The following is a 23,444-nucleotide window of genomic DNA, read 5'->3' on the forward strand; positions in this document are numbered from 1 at the left end:
GTATGTTTGTTTGTTTACATCAACCGAGCCTTCAGTATTGAAGTTGTTAAATACGTAGAAGAAGTAGAAGAAGTAGAAGAAGTAGAAGAAGTATACGTTGAAGAGAGACTTGTAGCAAGTCCAACGTTGAAGCTGAGTTAGTTTCCATTCAATCAAACAGACTTTGCTCTAATTTTAACCAGTAACTCATTGCAAAATATGCTACGTTTAAGAAAAATGATTAACTCTTTTAATGTAAAGTGTTTCTAAAACGCGTGGTCACATGCCCAAACTTTGTGCCAGATATTTTAATGTAGAAACCCCACCCACTAAGATGAAATAATAGTACCAATGAATCGGTGTGCTGATGTAAACAATAAGCCTCGTTATGGATAAATACCCCCAAACGATACATTCATCATGTGACTGCTTGAACCATGATTGTTTCACCCAGGAGAAGATTTTGAACCAAATAGTGGAGCTACAATTTGTTTATTATGCTGCAATAGGCTGCTTTAGGACCCTTCAAGCTATAAAAATGGGTTGCTGCATGTGCAAAGAAAATAAAGTATGTGAGATTATTTTCTTGTCTCTTAAGGCTTCTAGTAGAGCTTCGATATGTATAAAACATTATGGGGGTATGATGGCCTAAATTTCATTCCTTCCATTCGCATAGTTTTTCAGTCCAACGACTGAAAAGTCTTATTCCTAAAATGTATGATAAAGCCTTTCAGATTCACTGAACTTAATATGTTTATTGTGTATTAATTTTACCATGTAAAAATCTTGAGGTGAAAATCTCAATTAAACCTATCAAAATAACTCTAAATTTGATATATCCCGAAATGAATATTTCATTTAAATAAAAGAAATAAAATGAAACCAGTCTTAAAGCTACAGGCAAACCTTTATTGAGCTTGTAATCGATCAGCAATTTAATGCAACCCAAAGTTTCTCTTACTGGAAAGTGTTAGTCATCATGCCAACCGTCCTTAAAGGCCTAAAAGTAGCAAAGCCCAAAATTGAGAGAAAAAAATGAGATTAAATTAGATCTGGCCAAGTTTTTAACCAGAAATTAATTTTCTTTTTGATATTTCAACCTAAAAAGTTACTATTTACAGTCAGCAAGCCAGTGTGGATTCCATGGCAGCTGCAATCCTGATAATTTTTTTCAAATTACAAGAGAACTCTTACACACCCCAAAGATAGGAGTGGTTTTGGGTGTGGCGCAAATGTAAACGCTTTTTCAAATATGACAATATGACTTTCAAAATTTGTTCGCAGCTGAGATTGGAAAAAAGTCTGTCATTCTTAAAGGCTTTTGCTCAACTGGCATGTTTAGCGGAAGCTGTTTGAGAATTTAATTTGTTTTCATGCAGTACAATATTAGGCGGGTTTTGAAGATATAGTTACAAAGCATGCAGATGGTGCAAGAGCCTTTAATTAAATAATCTTCTTGAGACCAGGGCTGCTTGAGAAGTTTTAGTGGCTCTGTGGGGCAGAACCAAAAAAACAGGGCCCCTTGCGAGCGAATCGAGCAATCATTTTCTTACAATCGTTAATTAGGCTTTAATATTTTTTAGGCCCACTTCTTTTACGTTAGCTTAATTCCATCCTTAGAAAAGAGTTTATCTATGAGGCTCCCTAGACCACGAGGTCCTTGGGTAATTCACTACCTGTCCCTCTCTAGGTGTCCCTGCTTGAGATATTGCTTTAGGTTAATCATGTCTTTGGGCTTTTTAAACATTATGTCTAAAATTATTCATTTATTTGCGGAACCTTTAGGAATTTGAAAAACAGCTCCTGATGGTAGTGGTAAATGTTCAGTTCAACTCTCAATCATTGAATTTTCCTGAGTTGTAAAATTAATGTAAGCCAGATAAGTGCCTGAAAAGTATACACACATTTCAAGAATAACTGGGAAATTAGGTGCACATCCAAATGTGCAGACATATCACAAATGCACTCTTGCACTCTCGGGTAATATCTTTGTACGCCTGACTTTGTACGTCAAGTGCTCTACCGCTGAGCTATCGGGTCGTGCTTTCAAGCCAACACCCAAGGTCGAGTCATTCACTGCACTGGGCTTCTCTTTTACCAGTAAATTAGTAACCCTATAAAACAGACTTTTGACTCATAATCAATGTGAAGGATTTTCTAGGGCACATCTCTGTGTGTTAGCTGAGAATAGGTAATCTGTCTCTGTTTCTGAAAAGTGGGTGGTCAATGTCCCCTGTGCCCCTAGTTCCTATGTCTATGGGTGAAAAAAAAATTCAATATCTTTCACCTAGGAAGGTTATATGGTATTAATTTGTTTGTCTGCATCAGGTTTAACTTTTCTATAATGTTCACAGTATAATGAAGCTGTAAATGAAAGATCAAGTTTGGTAAGAAATGAAGTTGGAGGAGTGTCATCAAGTAGACCAATTCAGTAAGTAATGGCTGTATATAATTCTCATGTACTTTTAATCTTGACCACATGGCCTGGTTTTCTGACAAGTTTTATTAGTCTATTGGTACATCATTTCAGTACAATCATCGAGAGCATTTATCCACACCGTTATGTATCCACAAATGATAGCTAACTTTGATATACCTTAGCAGACAGTTCAAGTCAGCCTCCGAAACAGACGAAGACATGACTGACGGCCTCTTGATAGTTCTAGCCCACACGAACTTCAGAGAGTTGGATTATAAACGCCCCCATGTGGTATTTACTAAACAATAATTCACATTTCCGCTTGTTTCTGGGTTGTTCTGCTTGTTTCTGGGTTGTTCTGCTTGTTCCTTGGTTGTTCTGCTTGTTACTGGGTTGTTACTGGGTTGTTCCTCTTGTTACTGGGTTGTTCCGCTTGTTCCTCGTTTTAGCAACGTCGAAAAATGAATACAAAAGTCCAAGCTTGCTTCAAACGTTACAGTCTTATTAGGAGTTTTTTTTCAAAATTGACATCATTGATGTTCTAGAAGTTGTTTATGCAATACAAAAATCAGGGGGATCATTGATAACTCTAATGCTGAGCTAGATGAGTTGGAAAAAACGCTTGGAAAGATGAAGAAATCTTAGATAGTCAAGTTGCAAGATCAAGGTTGTAGGGAATTGTGGAATTGTCTTCCAAAATATTGGTGGGGGGTTACTGCCCCCCTTGCCCCCAGGTGTCTGCCACTGTATGCATGTTATTTGAATTTTTTGCAGCTATTTTAGATGACCTTGTGAACACAGTGTTGATTTGATATAAATAGGCTTTTGTGGGAAAAAATATCGCAGGTGTGCTAACAACTACATGCCTGAAAACATCCATGTTTGTGATGGCATGTGACAATTTTAGCAAAATTTTATGGTGTTTATGAAAGATCTACAGAGAATTTGCTAACATGACAATGATAACAGCAACGATTTTCATGAAATTCTTTTTGCTTAATTTTTAGCATCACTTAAACATGTTATTTCTGAAGGCTTGACAGCAAGTCTACATAAGTATAAACTGAGCTTATTTTATATATCAGCAAAAAACAGTTCTGCAAGTGCAGAAAAATATTTGCAATGTCACAAGCAGTTTTTGTCAGCTTCAATAATGAATCCTTAGCAGAGACATTGAGGGCTTGGCGTTCATCTGGTTGTAATGACCATTTTGCGTGTAAATCTATGCCCCAAAGGGCCCTCTGTTATCAAGCATGACAGCTATTTTATGTACTTCACTGGTCTTTTGCACAAATCTCTCCTGCATTTAAAGCATCATAAAAAGTGCATGTTTTCCAATATATGTTTTGCTGATGACAATAATTATTAGCCCCAAGAAACAGTGATGAATATACACCAGGTATAGGTCAATCAAATTAATGGTGAAATTTTTTAGAAAAGTTTGCCATCAAAGAAAATTTTTATGAAGGGACCTACAACTAGGTTTGTAATAGAATCCAAGAGACCAGACATTTTTTGTCATACCAAAAAATTAGTTATATCCAGGTTTCATTATATTGGGGTTCCACTGTAGATAAGTCCTGTGATTATTTATTTAAATTTTTTTATTCAATCCACATTCCTGACAAGGTAAGCCTTTTTAAAGTGACATGAAGTAAAAGTACCAAGGAAGGATAAAAATATTTAAACCCATCTTTAAAACCCACAAAACCAATCATTAAGAATTTTGCTCTCAAAATAAATGAAGGGCTGTGATATTTTGCACTCCTGGAAGGCAGTAGGCATGTGCCAGACTGTGTGTATGTGATCATACACCTTTCCAACAAAAGCCTGATAAAGTTAACTAATTCTAGCTGCTAACCTGAAGTCAGCTGTTTTCAACTGAAAGTTTATTTTTTGCAGTGAGGATGGAACAGTATCAGTTTCTTCTATATCAAGGACAGATGAAGAATCCCTGCTCAGTAGAATTGTGCATAAGACTGCAGAGTATGTTGGTTTCGTTTTTTCTAAAGGAATTTCTTAGTATTGCTGATTTCCCAATATTTTCTAAACCATCTCATTGTTCTAATGCCAATAGTTATGTTTCATTTTACTTTTTTGTGGTGTACATTGATACATGAGCAACTAGAGAATTTGTAATTAAAAACAACTGTTATATAATTGCTTGTTATAATGCTTGATGAAAGTTTTGATTATATACAGTTTCGCATTTTCTAAGTCACTCATTTGCACAATCACTTCTATTAAAAATGAGCCATATAAAGTATGGGTATTTTTTTCCATAGTGAAATCATAGACGTATCAGCAATAGAACCTCATAGTATGGAAAGAGCAGAGTATATGGAAAAGATGAGACAATATCAGTGAGTTTAAACATTAAAATTTATGAAGTATATGATTTTAATTTATAAAATTCATGACATTGTTGTAGAAATGTAGTTATAAACCTTTACCAACTTTCAACAATGTCTTTTTATCATTCTGATAACAGGAAAGAAATCTAAATCTATATTGTTGGATCAGAAATCATAAATAATTGCTCAACAAAATCAATATAAACATACATTGTTCAATTAATGAGATCTTAAGTTGTTTTAATGCAAAACTTTGGAATTAAAGGTAATGTGTCCATATAAAAGGACTACGTATACCCAACTTGTCAAGCCACCCATCAAAATAACAGTTTGCGATTGGTTAGTGTTCTTGCAATGCAAAACATGATGCTCACATGAAAAGCTAACCTCGCAGCAGGATAAATAAACAGAGCGACCATAATGACTGGGGCGATGACATGAAAAATCATATGTTTCTAAAAACCCCTGCAGAGTCGCTTGCTGTTCTATTTACAGTCATTGAAAACACAAAACGTGTCGCAATTAACAAGTTTAAAAAAGCGTTCTTTTGTCAAAAGATAAATGTGGTGGTTGAAATTGTAAATATGAAGCAAAAATATTTCTTCAAATCTGAAAAATTGCTGCTAGTGTTTGTGATGCACAGGGCATTATCCTTTGTATCATAATCTTTTAAAAAATTATATGATAAGTTGGCTTTTATCATAGCTATAAAGGCTACCAACAAGCTAGTTATTTGGCTTTATTGAATGATTTTGTTCCTTCTTTTGTCAGAGAACGAGCTGGTAGTGGAAATGTAAAAGTACCAAAGCATAAATCAAACCTACCCAATACTAATGCACCAGTGAACATACTAATTGGAGAGCCTATAAATGCCTCAGATATAAAACTGGTGAGTCAATTTTAAAGGAATATACATTCAAAATTTTTATAATGGTAATTTTCTCTTTTAAAGCTGACCAGGCCTTTTTGTTTCACGTGGGCAATCACCCTCGCCATTGCCATCGCCCTCGCAAAATTCTTGATGCGGGCTATTGACCGCACTCACAAAAATATTTATCACCCGCAAGAGAAAGGTACGGACAAGTTAGCAATAAATGTGACTATTGTTGTTGTCACTATTTTTCAATTCACATCTTCACTTGGCGAATTCAAGAATTTCATGTGAGGCCTTTAAGCAGAACGTTTTTTTATAACGCGAATGCTATCAAAGTTGGGGTAGATATCCACTGTTTTGGTCACTATCCACAAATTCTGCACCTTAAAATTGTTGATAGGACCTTCATTCAAAGATGTTTTTACAAGACAACAGGTGAAGAATTCCACAAATCCTTAAAACTTTGTAAAAATTCTGTATCCTATGCATCATTTTCGAGAAAATATCTGTCCGGCAAATGTGTAGAATTCCATCCAGAAGTTGCCAGATTTTCGTAATCCGCAACAAAGTCCATCCAACTTCAAAGCTCCACAAGCCCTGATGACCCTCACATCAAATGTCAGTTACTCATAAACGGGAACAATGAATGGTGATAATAAGCAACAATAATAAGAGCTGAACAGTAATGAAAAGAAATGATATAATAAAAAGAGCTGTTGATATTCATTTGAAGGAAAAAAGGTAAGACTATTAAAGAGGAGCCTCTGAGTGAGAGACTTTGTCTTGAAGCTGCAAATAAATCTGAAAACATAGATAATGCAATCAGGGAGGATGAGGGAGAGAATTTTTAAACCAAGTTGTAATCTGATTGTGATTCGTACAATGAAGAAGAAAAAATTTGAACTTATAGATGATGGTTTTGATTGATTTCAAGTTTTATCTTATGCTTTTACTCGGCTGGTCAAACTTAACATATTTTCTTTTCGTTCTTCCCTAAAAAACTGTATTCCTGACTGAAAGGTCAAGTTGTTAATGGAAAAAAGCATCATTTCCTCATTGTTGGCATTATAAATTATAAATCATTACATCAAATATTTTGGCTACAAACTGGCGGTAATGGGGTATTTAGAAAATCAAACGTTAGGCAGTTGTGGTTAGATAATACCCTAATTCCCCCTCAAGTCCTGAAGCACTTAGTTTAAAAGGTAGTGGTGGTCAGGAGATTGCCCTCCTAAGCCAATTCATGTGGGCAGTTTGTTGCCCTTGCGAAAATTTCTTCACGAAAAGGGCTGAAGCTGACACACATTATTATTATGTCCCACACATTATTTTTCTGTCCAACACAGTAAGTTAACAAAATAATGGACATTAGAAGCAAAGTTATCTCTGGGTAGATGATTAATACAGGAAATCTTCCTTAAAAACAAACTTTTCAATTTGTTTGCAGTGGCCTTCTTTCCATTTGCAGCAACTTCTTATGACTTTGTTGAGAACCCCATCCCTGCAATTATTCCCTTTATATATTCCCTGTTCACTGACTTGGTTCTGATTGCTCCTGAACCATTTGCTGGTATTTTCAAAGTTAGTTATCATTTGTGGTTACATGTCAGTGCGAATAAATGCTCTCGATAATGGCACTGAAAGAATTGCAGATGGTTTACTTTTTCATTATATACATTTTTTCTATTATTATATGCTGTTTCCATGGCTCTGTCAACCTCTTTGCAGAAAGGATAGAAAAGAACAGACTCTTTATGTTAGAAAAGTAACAACTTTATTCAACTTCCATAGCAATTTCCTATCAATTGTTAAGACTTTCCTACCAAGAATACGCCTCTTTTTCTTTACTGTCCATTTCCAAATAGATTGAAGTTTGTGAATACCGTTACAATAAGCCTTCATGATAAACACCTGCCAGGAAAACAACTCATAGTAAAAATGTGAAGACATGTTCGTAGTGGAGCGCAGCTCTCCTCAAACAGCCAGGGCTGTTGAAGTATTTGCTCTTTATTCAGCAATATTTGTTTGCAATTTTAACAAAATAACACAAGTTGTCAGAGACAAGTAGCAGGATCATTCTTTGAGCATGTATCTTTCAAAGGAGAACATAAGCATGATTAGTGGAGTTTTCGTTGGTGAATATTTTTCTATTTTTGTTGACAAACAGTGATGTGGGAATCTAGTGTTTGAAGAAAAGTTTTTCAGCTATCTATGCTGAAACAGGTTTTTTGTCACAACCTCTTCGAGATCTGATACACAGTCTGTTTGGTTTCTTATGTGCAATCTTGTGTGCATGCATGCATCCAAACATACATGAAGAGGTTAATGTGTGTAATAAAGAAAATGAATTAAACTATTCGTTGCTATTTTAAATTCATGTTGTTGCCTTTGAAGGCAATTATGTTTAAAATATGAAGTTATGCTCAAGAATCTTTTCCAGCCATCTATGCTCAAAAAGTGTTTGTTTGCAATGAATTCTTCAATATTTGATGGATATTGGAATTAGAGACAAAACATTCCAAAAAAGCTCTTTGTTGCAGAAAATCTGCGTAGGAAATCTCTGTACACATTTGTTAATCTTTCCACCTCAATTAAGAATACAATTGGTTTAATTTTTTTCTGTTTCTGTTATTAATATGATTTTTTCTGGCATCCTTAAAATGTTCAAAAGATTAGAATAATGATATCGTGAAAGTAAGACTCCTGAAAGTTTTGAATTTGGTAACAAACAGATGTGAAAATTTTTCATGAATACCTTTAAACTAATATCCTCTTTGGCCTTTTGTGCTAATTATTTGTTAAGAAATGTAATTTTATCAGTATGTAAGCAAAATTTTAAGGATTTTCTTCAAGATAAAATTTACCAAAACAAAAGAATCGACCTGTGAGCAGCAGCTAGAAATAATGTCTTAGTACAATGATGAAAAAGCCACATAATCTATTTCATTTAATTCAAATTTCTAACATAATCAGATGATGAAAGACTTCTTCTTTTGAAGTATACAGAAAAATTGAAAAACCTAAACACTTTAAAGATGTGAGTCAAAAAGAGCAAGAACTCTTGCAGTACTAAGGGCTGAACATTCCTATTTGGATCAAGACTGGTTTACATTACAAAAAATTGCAACAAAATTTCACACGAAAGTTAACTTTGTAAAGCTATCGATAAATATTGTAAGAAAATTAATAAAGGAAAAACAAAGTTTCCCTTATACCGATTGATTCCAGTCAATTTTCATGTCTCCTTGGCCCATTGAAACTGACTCCATGTAACATGGCTTTTCTGTTCTTTGTTAGTTTACATAAGGTTTGTATGGCAGAGGGTTTGCAACAGCAGTTGCTCTTGGTTTATCTTGAAAGAGTTATTGAAAAGTAATTGATTTAGGAGTCATCATTGCCAGCCTGAGTTTGTTTTTGTTTAACTTGGCAATCAACAGTTGAACTGTCCAGTTAGTTTTGTTCTTTATAACCGTGTAGAAATTTGAATGTGTATTACCAAAGGATAGTTTAACAACAATGTGTATTACCAAAGGTTATTTTTTAAAGGTTTTGTATACTGAGATACAGATTAAACAATGCTATGTATTCCCAATTATTTTTCTAGATAACAAATTCAACTTCTATGGCTGCAGACGCTGTGAGCAAAATGGAAGTAAAATTCAAAGAACCTTTAGTTGTTCCATTTGGCATTGATAATTCAATACCATCTGCCTAGCTAACCAGTTCCTTTGGTAAACATTAAGTATAGTAAATTGCATTTCTGTTGAAGTATGATTCAGGTGAATAATGATTGAAACAGGAAGGGTGGCATCCCTAAGCAGGTGCTATGCAACATGGCTGCAATTCTTGCCTCTCTTAATTTTGATTCTTAATGGGAAAAGTTTGAATGGGAAATGGGGAGTATTTCTGTATTTTTATCAGCCAGTTTAAGTCATAGAAATTTGCGATGTCCTGTCTCCTCTTCACCAAAGTAAGGTTCTCTTCGTAAAAGTAGACAGACTTGTGAAGATGAATGTTAACCTTCAGTATAGTGAAGATGTTTTATCATGTTCGGAAGCTGTTTCTTTTGGAGAGTAATCACTATTGTGAGAGAATGTAGAGAAGCATAAAAAAATTGGAGCTGCACCCTAGAATTTATTTAAGACTTTAAGTGCTTGTAGAGACTGTATAATTTTTTCAATTCTCCGTCTACTGATCTATTTGAAGTCTGTTGGCTTTAGGCAGGACAAATCAAAACTTTTAAACCCCTTTGTCCTTTTTGCAAGGTAAAGTTATTTGTTCTGTCTTTTGTTTGTAGTACGCCAATTTACAAAAGCCAGAGTGAATCAATTTATCATTCTTTGCTGTTCTTTGCTTCAAATTTTCAGTTCCCTGTCTCACTCAACATGTAAAGTTTCCAGTAAAATGCTGCATTTGTAACATTTGCTTGTTAAATTTTTCACAGCATTAATTTTTGTTAGGAAAATTGCATTTGGTCTTTAATTATTCTCTTTTGCTGTTAATAGCATGAAATAATGATATTCTTATTAAAATTGTAATGTTTCTAAGAAATAGTATCTCCAGGCTCCTCATTTTTCTTACCATTGATCTGCAAAAATTATTAAGAATGTACCAATTACTTCTTTTGTGATTTTTTTCGTAGAAGAAAAATTGTGAAAATTATAATTGTTGATCTAATTTTCTGAACTGTGTCAAAATTATGTGGTTATGCACAAGATATGGTTTTGATCTTTGTTTGCTAGGGTTTCGCTAATAATGACAAAAAGTTTAAAAAAACCAATATATATGGTCTCAATATGTCAGTGAAACAATGGAAAGGGCATTTTCTACTTGAAATTTTTATTTTTCAAAGTGAATTTCCAATGAATATGTTTGCAGTGCCTCTTTGAGGTATTCATTTGCTTTTCATTTTTATACTAATGAGTTATGATTACCAAAAATAATGTACTTCGTGTTCCAAAACGTGGATCTTGCTATTTTTGACTTGAAGAAAAAGAAAATGAAAGAATGAATGGACATTGGCACTAAAACTCTGAAAGAATTTGCCTAATTAAATTAGAGATTAGCTTTTCTCATTTGAAAAAAATGACACATCTGAAATGTTTCCAGGAAAATATGACAAATTTTATTTGCCTATTAACTTTCTTAACATTCTTGCTCATTCTGGTAGCATTAAAACAAATGAACATGATTTATGGGAGAAAACGTTTAGAAGATATACCACATTTCTAACCAATTGCCTTGCCCTTTTATCAAAGATAAACCAGTTTAAAAAAGTTTATCTTTTTCGAAAACGAGTTCTTCTAGAAATATAATATTTTATTTTCTATTCTGATAATTTAGAAGCATCTTAGCCTGTTTAAGGAAGAAAAAGTTTCCAAAATTGTTTATTATTCTCAAAGCCTATATCCTTACTTCTCACTAAAATCGACTTATCTCAAGATAATTTGACTTCCATACCAGAAATAAATTGAATTCGTTTATAATAATATAAAAGCATCAAATGAATCTGTTTTATGAAACAATATTTTTAAATTGTTATCATTTTTTTAAGCCTTTAGACTTACTTTTTATCCAAAAAGACCAATCTGTAAAAACGTTAATTTTTTTAAAAATCCGTCTTTTATACCAGAAAAAGTTCAGTTTTTTTTATAATGATAATAAAACATTAAATTAATCTGTTTAATGAATCATTTAATGAAAATGAAAACTTTGATCATTTTTCTAAGCCTATAGCCTTACTTTTTATCCTAAATCGACATATCTGAAAATAGTTAATTTGTTTGAAAAATAGGACTTTTATTCCAGAACTAAGTTGAATTATCGTTTACAATTATATAAAAGCATTAAATAAATCTGTTTTTAGAAAAAAATTCAAAAAATTTTGGTCATTTTTCTAAGCCTATAGCCTTTAGCCTTACTGTTTCTCCTAAATCGACCTATCTGTAAAGATTAATTTTTTTTAAAAATACGACTTTTATTCCAGAACTAAGTTGAATTATCGTTTATAATGATATAAAAGCATTAAATAAATCTGTTTTTAGAAAAAAAATTCAAAAAATTTTGGTCATTTCTCTAAGCCTATAGCCTTACTGTTTCTCCTAAATCGACCTATCTGTAAAGATTAATTTTTTTTAAGAATACGACTTTTTTTCCAGAACTAAGTTGAATTATCGTTTCTAATGATATAAAAGCATTAAATAAATCTGTTTTTAGAAAAAAAAATTAAAAAGTTTTTGGCAAGCCTATAGCCTTACTTATTATCCTAAATCGACCTATCTGAAAAACGTTATTCTCTAGAAAAACTGCAATTTTTATATCAGAAATAAGTTGAATTATTGGATAAAATGATGATAAAGCATAAAATGAATCCTTTTTTAGAAAAAATTCAAACTTTGTTTATCATTTTCGTAAGCCTGTGGCCTTACTTTTTATTCAAAATCGACCTTTCTTAAAGAAACTTTTTTTGAGAAAGACGAGTACACTTTCTCGGAAGAATGTTCCCCCTTACGATCGTTTCTGCCGGCCATTTCCAGGAGCCATAACTTCCACTGCAACAAGCCCCCGCTATTGAATAAGCCCCTCAATCAAATGGGCCTGACATAATATTATATAAATGATAACACTTAAAAAGAGCAACTTTAGCATATCCGAAAAAAACAACAAAATGATACTGAACAATTTTCATTTGAAACATTTTGAGAGAGCAATGAACTCTAGTTTCGATTTAAGACAATCTATGATTACAAAGAACAAGTTAATTTTCATTGAGTATCTCAATACATCGCATCAATAACTATATAATATTTAAGCTGTTAGAGTGGAATTTCAATAAGGAATTTTCCTTTTTTGCACAATTTAGTTAAGGCGTACTTTACAAGAAAAAGCTCAAACAATATCCTAAATAAATTCATTACAGAAAGGTGTTACTAACAAAAATAAACGTAGCATAGACTGTAATTTTAGGCATCCTGAATATCATGCATTAACCACATAAACATTGCACTGCAAAAAGCCATTGACAAATATTTTGTTATTTCAGCGCCTTTTTCTACATATTGGATATACGAAAGAACTTCTAGCGATTGTTTTTGGAAAACTCTTTCTTAAGAAGCCTCGTTCTTTTTCAAAGCGATATTCCTTGTTTAAAGACACCTTTCTTCCACCGCCGACGTCACCTTAAGAGCGCGAGTTCTAATCGACGCAGATTTGTCGCTTAGCAAAGCACGGGTACGGACATTGTGATTTAAACCATTTTCTTCAGATTCAACGTTGTTGGTGCCCCAGAAAGTATTTTCAACAGGCAACATTACAAAGGGACTTTTTAAAACAATCTTAAATTATGTTCTAGCATCATGTAAATTATACTCTATTCTTTCCGAAATAATCACACGTTGTTTACATATTTTGGTTCAAGGTGTACTTTTTAATAAATCCTGTCTTTGATTTGATTTCTTTCAGGATGAATAAGTTAGACTTGATAAAAGCCCTGATGAGTCGAATAATAATTAAACTAAACATAGATGGTTCTGGGAGATATAAAAGAATAATTTTTAGAGAAAGAATCAAGTAGGGGAGAAAACATACTTTAATTTGAAAAGTTTCTGGACCATTCCTAATAAAGTTTAAATTTTTTTATTGTGTATCCTCTAAAAATAGTCAATTTTGGCACTTGTTTTTTGGATAAGAATTCAGGTTTTTCAACGGTTGGCCTACTAAGGTTTTGGTTAACTTATAAGAGCAGAGGTTAAATTTCCGGGCTGAAAAGTGCCGTCCTGAAACACCCCAGAAAATAAATTTCGTGGAACAGAGCCAAAAATTATGCAGACTGGCCGGACAAGGCCAGAGACTATGATCGCGTGAGCAAAGAAATTTTTGAAAAGTTATTGGGTGGGAACGGCATTTCTAGTACCATACAATATCGCCTATCGACAAGCTGGATATTCTCTAGATTTTGGCGTTTAACCTGAAAATTTTCTATCAACTGATTGACATGATAGCGGAGCCCAACGAGGCCAGAATCAAGAGGATCTGTAAAAAGCAAAAATATCAGGATCAGGTTAGGTATAGGCTGACAAAACCTAAAAGGTGTGCGGAATTCACGCAAAGCACGAGTTTCCATGGAGTCAACGAGCCCTTCTTGCTGCCACAAAGAACATTTTAAACCTAGTTTTTCTTGCTACCACAAACAACTTGTTAAAAACATCACGATAATACAGGTTATCAAAAACATTTGCTGTAATTCGAATATCTAATCAATTAATTTTAAGCAGTTACTCTAGTCCTAGAATATAGTTGATGGCTTGCACAATTATGATGATCACAGGCTGCCAAACGACAAGATACCGTAGCCAATCAAGGAGTTGACCAAACAAGACGTGTGGCCTTTCCCATCTGTAAAGCGAGTCAAGAAAATGACTGAGACATGAAAACAAGAGGCAAAGCTACTCTGGGTTTATGACAACCAAGGTTAAATTTGTGGTATTTTCTCTTCATCTAAAATTCATTTAGATATGCTTTTTAGTTAGGGATGTTAGTCAAACAATTGAGCAAATTGTAATACCAGCATGAAGGTGCAAATAATGTTCTGTTGTCGTTCGGGGCTTTTGAAATACTGGCCACAACAAATTCAGTCAAAATACTAACACACCTAGCAAAAACGACAATCTTTGAAAAATAAAAAAATAGTGCTGCAAAACAGAAAACCATTCACAATTAAGATTTCTACTACCTGGCATACATTGTAGGTCAAGGCATTTTCTACAAAAAGAAAGTTCCGGGAAACATTCTTCCTGTAAGCATCTCAATTTACCAGTAGAGTTTAATAAGAAAAGTATCCATGTCAAAACAATAATAAAGGGTTTTATCCATACTGCTATGTATGACAACTCCATAAAAATGCATCTTGAAAGGATACGGATTTTTAAACATTCGTTTTAAATCGACTTTTTCCTTGCAATATGGGCATGTCTGTTTCTTGCCAACAATGCACCAACCTCTGATACAAAACTCGTGAAATCTGTTATAAGTTAAGAAATAGTAAACAGGAATATTTTAACACCAAAAGAAGAATAAAATAAAATAGAACGCTATGGCTGATTATTCCAACTGCTAAAAAGTTGCCAAAGCGTAGGATTTATATCTTTTTAATATTTAAAATAATTCGTATTGGAAAAAGAGTAGAATGATTACACTGGAAAAAGCTGGAAAAAGTGCATCGGCATAGGATGGTAAAATGGCCGTGTGAAGTTGTGTACAGAAGATTTAACGGAAAAATTGGGAATTTCATGTCTAACATGCAAAAGAGAGAATTTAGTAAGATATATATACAAAGGTTTTCAGCAAAATAGGCTTTCGCTTAAGAACAAGATGATGAATCTGCAATTGATCTATGGGGCTATTTAGATAGTGTCATCACAAAGTAAAACCCTTTTCAAAGGATGTATGTCAAGGTGCTTTTCAAATTTTATAAAAACATATAAGTTGAAAATGGCTTTGAAAAAACAAAGATTTTACAGCATACTCAAAGCATTTTCGTCTGACACTTCTCAGAGCATAAAACGTCAGAATAAGGTTCCGAAAGAAAATGATGGAAAATATATACCCAGTTGCTGTTGTGGATCAAAATAGGCCAATCATTGGCCTACTTCAATGTTTGGTCTACTTCGATCAAAAACTGGGTCGTATTTTCCATCTTTTTATTCGGAACCTTATTCTGACTTTTAATACTCTGGGAAGTGTTAGATAAAAAGCTTTCAGTATACTGAAAAATATTTGCTTTTTCAAAGCCATTTTCAATTTTATACGGGCCAAAAGACTATTAAAATATATAAGTTATGATGTTAATGAAAAGGATACAAATGGCCACAAGAAAGCTTATAAGTCTTTTCCGGAGGATCATCCTCAATATCATCCATACTAGCGATAACAAGTTCTTGTCCACAGACGGCACAAATATTGGCAGCCAATCTCTTAGATGGTAAACTGCTTTCAGTATAGTACTGCAAAACAAACAGATATGATATCTCCTTTCCTTGTACAAACATAGATGTCCTTTCTAGGTAAAAGTAAGAAAGAAGCACGCAGAGATGAAACTTCAAGACAACAGAGAAACTAGGAATGGCTACATAGAATAAAACATCGACTATTATAATCAAAAGTGATGATAAAATACACCACTTACCCCCATTTTTGCTGCCATTTTGTCAGTACAGAATTCAGCGAAATCCCTACCAAGCACACCATAATATAGGCCATAGAAAATTACCGTAACACCAGCACCCATCGCAGTGTCGGGTGAAATGTAAAAAAGAAGATTTAGTCCAAGAAACGTTGACATTATAATGAAATATCCGATTATCCCAAGGCCATACGTGATGCGATGAATATTGTAGAACCATTTATAGACAAGCCTAAAATCAATAAAAGTAGGGAATATTATAGCGTCTAATTTTTTAGGTTAAGGGCAGTACTGAGTTACAGACTCCCTTGCAAATGTGGGTTCTTCTACCTGAAAATAGCTGCATAGAAAATAAAGCAAGGGCTTCGCTTTATAAAATTGTAGCTATGTCATTCTGGATTCTATACAATCTGCATCAAAACATTCTCCATCTTTAGTGATTTTTAAAAGCTCTTGTATGGACTGTAAACATTTTTGTAATAATCGCAAACATTTTTCTTTTTTTTACTGGAATTCCTATACACATCCATATCTTACTTCATTGAACATTTTGACAATTTAACATGAGCAAAATTTAGCCTTGCAGTAGAAAAATCTCATGTGAAGATTTGATGTCTATAACAAATAGTTCTATTCAAATTTTCCTATATACCAATATTGTCTTGCAGGCCAGTTCCTGTGAGATGAATTTAATTGAGTATACACAAATTGGAGTATAGAAAACAAGAAATTCCAAATCAATTGCATAATAACTTTAGAACCTAGTCCTAGCTAGGCATTCTGGAAAATTCGTTTTTACTTGTAAAATATATATTTCTGATGCTATGAATGTTATGTTAAATGTATAGAGAAACATAATTACCTTGGAGTGCTGGACTGTAATGGATAAGTTGTTGCTTTTCGGAATATATAGAGAGTGATGCAGGAAAAAATTGTCCAAACTGTTAACATACGAAACCATCCAAGTTTAATATTGAAATAAAGTGGTATGAGCCACAATCCTACCAATGTTACCAGCTAAAAGAAAATCACTATTCAGTTACAACAATAAATGACTGGTTACACCAAAGAAAATGAAGAGTGTGAAGAAAATATACTACTTAAAATAAGCCAAAGCAAAAATTAGTGTCAGAAATCATTGAGGTTATATTTGCCCTTCAATTCATACTACCCCTTTCTCTTATTTGTAAGAAGCAGATAAGAAACCAAACCATAAAATGACAATAAACAAGAAACAATGGTACTGGTCACCCCTTAAACTTAGGAAAATGTCTTGTTTAAAATCCATTCCTCATTTTTTAATCCATTGTTTAAAGATAGGACGAAGTTTAATTATTTGGCAATTAGGCACTTATTTCCAGTTCAATTGACATAGGTAATAGAAATAAGAGCTCCTTTCAACTGACTGGAAATCTGGTTGCAAGACTCTAGCTGTTAGGTTTAACACTCAACTAGTTAAAAATTTTTTCACAAAAACTAAAATTAAAAAAGTGACAAACTGAGTACTAACTTAACTGAGAAACCAAGTTAGTTTCTTATAAAAATGTATATAGCCTGTTGTTAACAAATCTTGGCAACAATGAGATGCAATTTCTTTACCCTACATTCCTGTGATGCCAATGAATGCTGTTTGAGCAACATTTGAACTATAGTGGTACATGAAAACAACATAACTAAAGCTTTTGGAACAAAGCAGTTTCTAAAAAACAAACCATATTGAACACATTCATACAAAACCTCTTACATGATAGGTCCTATAGTAGTGCTGCTTCCATTTGTACAACAAAAGCTGGGCTGCAACAAGGGTTGCCAATAGAATTAAAATCATCTCCATGTGCATAGCTTCATGGCCTTTGTGCTTGGCATGAAGTTTCTCATGTTCGATTCTAAAATTTGTGTATATAATGAGTTGTAAAAAGTATCCTCCCAAGTATTTAAAGCTTTTGTTTAATATCATTTTATCTATGATGACTGGATACTGCCAAAGAATTCTCACTGATTCTTGCAAAAATTGTAGGGGGAAGGGGTCTTTAGTCATGCCACCCTACTCCCATAGTCAATGATGGATGTGTGTGGTGAAATCGATGCCTGAAATGTTATTACATCAAAATCTTTCAGTTACATATCTTGGCTAGATTCAACCTCTTTTAATCAGTTTATATCTTGATGGTCAAAGATTATCAGTTCTTTTTTAAACTAAATTTGAAAGCACATTGTCTTGAAACATAGCAAATTAACTTATGAGGTAAAGGAAACATATTTGGCTAGGCCTGTTTGTCAGTATTTTAGCAAAGATGTAGTGATGAAAATTGCTTTTTACCAGCCTGTCATTTGATGCAGCCCTGTCATTATTTGATTAAGAATTGGATCTGCTTGATTGCAAAAAGACAGAGCTGTTTTATACTTCTTATGTAGAAAACAAGGAAGTTTTGAGTCTAAGTTGTCTGGTAAGTTCTCTAGTAATGTTACTCATCTATGTAAATTAGAACTGCTCTATTTAATGCACCGAGCATATTATACTAACTTTATAAACACATTTCAACAACTTTTTGAAAAGATAGTATATACCTTCTGATCTCTTCTTCAGTAAGTTCTCTAGTTATGTTACTCATCTATAAAAGATAAAATGTACAACTAATTAAAATGGAAATGAAAAGTAAATAAAACAGTTACAGATAAAACAATGATTGAACTGCATTGCGATCTATGAATCGCTCTGAATTTCAAAGAAGGGCAATGATGTAGAAATGGAGCAGCACCTTCACTTTGAAAGATGGTCACCATTTCACAAAATGTGTCCCAGTTGCCATGCCTTTGCAGTAGCGACAATCATACAAGAGCAAAATGCTACAAAAACTCTTGTGTCCCACAATCTATGAAGCAGTGCAACTCCCTTCAAATCAAAATTAAGGCTGAAAAGGATAGCATCTTTTTCAACCACAAAACTGAAGACTTTTGATAACAATCTAATCAAAACAACTATCAATTTGACTCTAAATAATGATTTTCGGCATAAAATGGTAACTCCACCTTTTTGGGTAAATTTTGATCCAATCTCTGTTCCAGTCAATTTTTTATCTTCATACTGGCCAAAAATGGTTCATAGAATTGGAACCTTTATATTGAAATTTATCTGTGCCAAAAAATTCAATTTTGTTTGGACTGTCAGGCAGTGAATAGCCCCATTTTCAAAATTTAGCTTTTCTTATACAATTCAATGGAACTTTCTTTGGTAGTGAAATTTTTTCACTACAGCAGTAAATTACGGTCAAATCTAAAGAAATATCTTAATATCTAAAACAAAGTAACTTGTAACTAAATGGTCCAAAGGTCATGAAGTTTTCAGCATAAACTAAGTTCTAACTTCAAGATAAGGATTTCAAATCTGAAGTCCATTTTTAACTTAAGTCTGTAGATAGTGAGATGCAAAAGTGATGATATAATCCCCGGAATGGAGAATTGCTAAATCTTATACACTTGCATTCCATATATTTTTGCCTTTTGATAACAAGAGTTCTTTTTAATAAAGAATTTAAACTATAAAATAACCTAAATCTTAAAGTCCAAAGTTCATTTTACTTGTGAAAAAAATTCCAATATATCGTGGGGTATCCACAAGACAAACTGACCATACAGAGACGGCGAGGAATTCATTTATGCAAATTTTTAATGAAATGGCGAGGAATATTTTTCCAAATGTCAAGATTTTATCAATTAACTGTTGCTTAATCTTTGGAGGACCTATATTTGTTGAATTTTTAATACACAAAAGAAGCCATCATATTTTCAATCAAATTTAGCCTGGAGAGGCCCGTGGAAGAGTTTAGGTACATTTGAGTACATTGGAGTTTCTGCTTTAAACTGAACAAATCAATTGGATCTTTATATGTATGACATGGAGAACTTTTTCTCCAGTAAATAGCTTTTTACATAGGTTTCAAATTCTATGGGTTGTGGACTTAGTGTGTTGACTTGCTTTGTGATCCATTTTATGAATAACCTGCCTGGTGTAAAAACTTGATGACCATTCCCTTTGCTTTTACCAGTGCCCAAAGATAAACATTTTTTTCTGCTTTGTAGAAAAATTTTGCCAATAAATTTTCTCAGAACGAAATTTTTAGGTTGCTTTCGTTTATTTGCTGGCGCTATTTATTTATAGTTTCTGGCCAAAACTTAAATAAACATATTTTCTTACAAGGCGTAAGTCACGATCACGCCAATCATTTTACCTGACCGTTCGAATATTTTTGGGAGGCGAGTGTACTTTTACAGTGCAAGTACTAGTAGTATGCCATGTGACATGTAGATTACAACTATAAAATTAAAGTTTATTACGTTTATTACAATAAAATTAAAGTTTATTAAAGTTTATTATTATATCAGTCACTTAATAACTTTATGCTTACAAAACACCATAATACCAAAATACCACACAAAATCAGACTGTACAAAATACAATACAAAAATTGGTCCTAGGCCAAAAGAATGCCATCCTTTTAGTGAGCATAGATGTTGAGCTATTAATAATGGAATCTCTTACAAGCAAAAAACAGCTGTGATTTTCAAAATATGACATGGTGTAAATATATTTTTATAACGAAAATGAAGATCTATTCACCATTGCAACGAGCTTGGGTCCAGTTGCCACAACCACAGGACTTTCCTCTCCGGCCGCCATCTTTGCACGTATCCAACGGATATTGAGGCTACAAAAATGATAGGGAGGCTAAAGGTCATTGACATGGCAACAACAACATAATCAGGAGCACGGAGTTTCCAAAGTTGAAAAAATGAACACAAATATGCAAGAAAAGCTAGCAATTAAAGCTGTAACAGACAATAGAAACGATCGAAAACCTCCTCTGGATTACACTTTTATGTGTCTTACATCAGTGAAAGGTAAATGCTGAGGCTTATCTTGAAGATTAAAAAAGATATCATTTTTATGAAGAAACCGTCACCACCTCTCGAGTTCTGCAACAATCAATGTAAAAAAACTAACTCATTTAAAGAGAACTGATATATATTTATCATAGTCTTGTGATAGTGGCTTAAAAATCCGTTCAGTCTCCTCAATCAAGTAATGAGCGCTCTCTGTGAAAGTTCTTTTTCTTCTCTAGAATGTCTTGATGAAGATCCAAGAGGTTTGATCCAAGTACAAAAAAATGATGTAAGTATAGTCAGCAAATGGTTGCTTGAGCATTGCATCTATAGTAAAGGCTTAAAAATGGCTTTAACAAGTACCACTTTTTATTTGAAACTTGTCAGAGTACTACTCTTTGAGCCTTATTAAGACCCCTTTAAATGACCATATACTCTACTCATTATATACTCATTATTTTCATACTCTGGAGAGTTTTAGACAAAAGGTTGAATGTCGTAAAATGTTTACTTTTTGAAAGCCATTTTTCAACAAATATTTTTCAAGCTGAAATAGTTAAAAAGTGAGTAGAAAATGCTTCAAGGGAGAAGCCTGAAATTTGTATCACAAGTTTGGGATAGAATCGAAACATTCCCCCTTGTAATATTAGTAAAGTTGGAATAGTTTTGCCAATATTAGCAGTGGCAGAGATTCAAATATTGTTTCTCTCTTCTTGGCATTTATTTGTCTTTCTCTACCCTACTATTCTTTATTTACATTATTGTAGGATAAAAAGGCAAGCAGTGAGCAAGTAGAAAAGAAAAAACATGACACAACTGCCATACGGTTGAGCAACAATCTGATCACAGAGTGGTCTGACTTCTCACAATGTATATCAGATATCATTAATGAGCCATTTAAACTAGAGTGGATTGACTTGTCATTCAATGATATATATACCATTGACAAGGTAATAATTGTTCTAAGATCCTTCATTGTTTGGAGGTCGTAGAATCACCATATGCAGTGCACAGAGTGTCAAATCCTTACAATAAGTTTACCTACTACAAAACTAAAAGAGCCTTTGACACACCAAACTTTGAAAATAGCACTTAAATGCAGTATATCATCATATATCATACTAAGTAAAAGTATATCATACTGAGTAAAATGATTTGTTTCAACCTTTCTATGCTTTTTTCAATTTATACTCATTCATTTCTATTTTGATCAAACTATTACATCAGTGCTCAAGATAAACTTGCAAGTATAAATTCTAAACAATGTCCAATATGCCTCTGATTATTAATGTCAGATTATGACTGAAGGCAGGCAAAATATATATCCAGGTTTGGACTGAAGGTAGTCAATGGACCCTAGTACAAACACCTTTCTGTTCTTCGCTTACCTATAAATTATTTATCCTTGTTTTCACCTAACTCTTTGACAAGCAGGTGAACAGTAATTTTCATTCTTATAAATAGGGAACTTCCAAGTATTAGAAAAGTAAAATTTATGTTAGTTTTGTATTATTTTGTCATTTTTATAACTCTTATTCTTATCATTCTTGCAGTGTATTCTTGACTATCCAAATTTGAAGGTTTTATACTTGCACGGCAATGCAATTGACAAAATTTCAGAACTGGATAAACTGGCAAATCTAAAATATCTAAAGACCTTGACTCTGCATGGCAATCCTATAGAAGAAGATGTCAGTGGGTATAGACAATATGTACTTTCAAAACTACCACAATTGAAAACTTTCGATTTCAGTGCTGTTACTAAACAGGACAGAGCAAGTGCCCAAACATGGAATCAAATGATAAAATCTAAAAAAGGAACCAAAAAGAAATAAACTTTATGAGTTGGATAATACACTCAAATGTACCTGCTAATTTCCTATGATTAACTTTGTATAAATGCATCCTTGATTGTAAGTTGTCTCAAGGTATTCCATGTTAACAAATGTACATACTGTCACCTTAACAGTCTATATAACGGCAATATATCTGTTTTGTACTTTTTGTAAATTTCTGTGGAAAGAGAAAATTTCGATGAGTAGAGAAATGAAACACTTTCTGTTAGTTATTTCTATCTTTAACATAAAAGTATCGTGTTAACATAAAATGTAATAAATTGTGTCATCTTATGAGGTAGCGACAAATGATTTTCTCTCACTCAGTCTCCTTCAAGTCATGAACTTTGAGCTCTGAACTACTTCATGAAACATTAATATGGGTAGGACAGCAATTCAGGAGTAAATCATACAGGTTTTTTGAAGCTACGACATGCTTGCATTTTATTTTTGCTTGTGCAATCTAAGAAGCTTTTCTGTGCAGAAACTTGAAGACAAGCACATTTTGATAAGGCTAGGTCAAGGTTTCCATGTTTCTTTCTAAGAGTTTCGGAAACTTTTGACTTGACCCTTTCTAGGGTCGATTCCAGAAACAAGACCTCCCCCTCCAGCTACAAAGTGAAAAAGGTAAATCCCTGTCGAGCAGCCTGCTACCTTGGTCTTTACTTTATTTACATCCATAAAAAACAAGTTTGTAAATTTTCTTCTTGTCATGTACCATAAAACAAGCAGCCCCTATATTTTTTACCATTCCTTGTCCAATGGATGGGTTTATAATCTTTGGGTTTTTTCCTTAAAGCGAATTCGACCATTTTAGCATCCTTTAAATTTTGTATTTTTTGCGGTGCGGGCGAGAATTTGATGAACTAAAGCCCTGGCAAAATGACTAAAGATTTCACTAAACATTTCACTAACTTTTGTT

The 23,444-nt window shown here is 33.3% G+C and overlaps 3 protein-coding genes across 3 annotated transcripts; 2 read left to right on the plus strand and 1 right to left on the minus strand.

Moving 5' to 3' along the window:
- The first annotated feature begins 387 nt into the window (after nt 1-387).
- Nucleotides 388-10,182, plus strand: LOC135686025 (ragulator complex protein LAMTOR1). The gene is made up of 6 exons (XM_065202170.2): nt 388-547; nt 2,334-2,410; nt 4,301-4,384; nt 4,684-4,761; nt 5,524-5,641; nt 9,231-10,182. Exons 1-6 carry the CDS (start codon nt 518-520, stop codon nt 9,339-9,341), a joined length of 498 nt encoding a protein of 165 aa, XP_065058242.1. The 5' UTR covers nt 388-517; the 3' UTR covers nt 9,342-10,182.
- A 2,112-nt stretch (nt 10,183-12,294) lies between these two features.
- Nucleotides 12,295-20,512, minus strand: LOC135686022 (E3 ubiquitin ligase RNF121). Its single transcript, XM_089108853.1, has 8 exons — nt 20,425-20,512; nt 18,375-18,418; nt 17,551-17,692; nt 16,669-16,823; nt 15,810-16,038; nt 15,485-15,627; nt 14,544-14,645; nt 12,295-14,020 (listed from the first exon to the last, which is right to left on the minus strand). Exons 1-8 carry the CDS (start codon nt 20,482-20,484, stop codon nt 13,900-13,902), a joined length of 996 nt encoding a protein of 331 aa, XP_088964979.1. The 5' UTR covers nt 20,485-20,512; the 3' UTR covers nt 12,295-13,899.
- A 23-nt stretch (nt 20,513-20,535) lies between these two features.
- LOC135686024 (leucine-rich repeat-containing protein 51) lies at nt 20,536-23,109 on the plus strand. The gene is made up of 4 exons (XM_065202169.2): nt 20,536-20,705; nt 20,927-20,976; nt 21,455-21,637; nt 22,241-23,109. The coding sequence occupies exons 1-4, from the start codon at nt 20,597-20,599 to the stop codon at nt 22,520-22,522; spliced, it is 624 nt and encodes a 207-aa protein (XP_065058241.2). The 5' UTR covers nt 20,536-20,596; the 3' UTR covers nt 22,523-23,109.
- The last annotated feature ends 335 nt before the right edge of the window (nt 23,110-23,444 follow it).

Source organism: Rhopilema esculentum, chromosome 6 (genome assembly GCF_057945365.1).
Source record: "Rhopilema esculentum isolate cy_ngs chromosome 6, ASM5794536v1, whole genome shotgun sequence".
In the NCBI taxonomy this organism is placed as follows: domain Eukaryota; kingdom Metazoa; phylum Cnidaria; class Scyphozoa; order Rhizostomeae; family Rhizostomatidae; genus Rhopilema; species Rhopilema esculentum.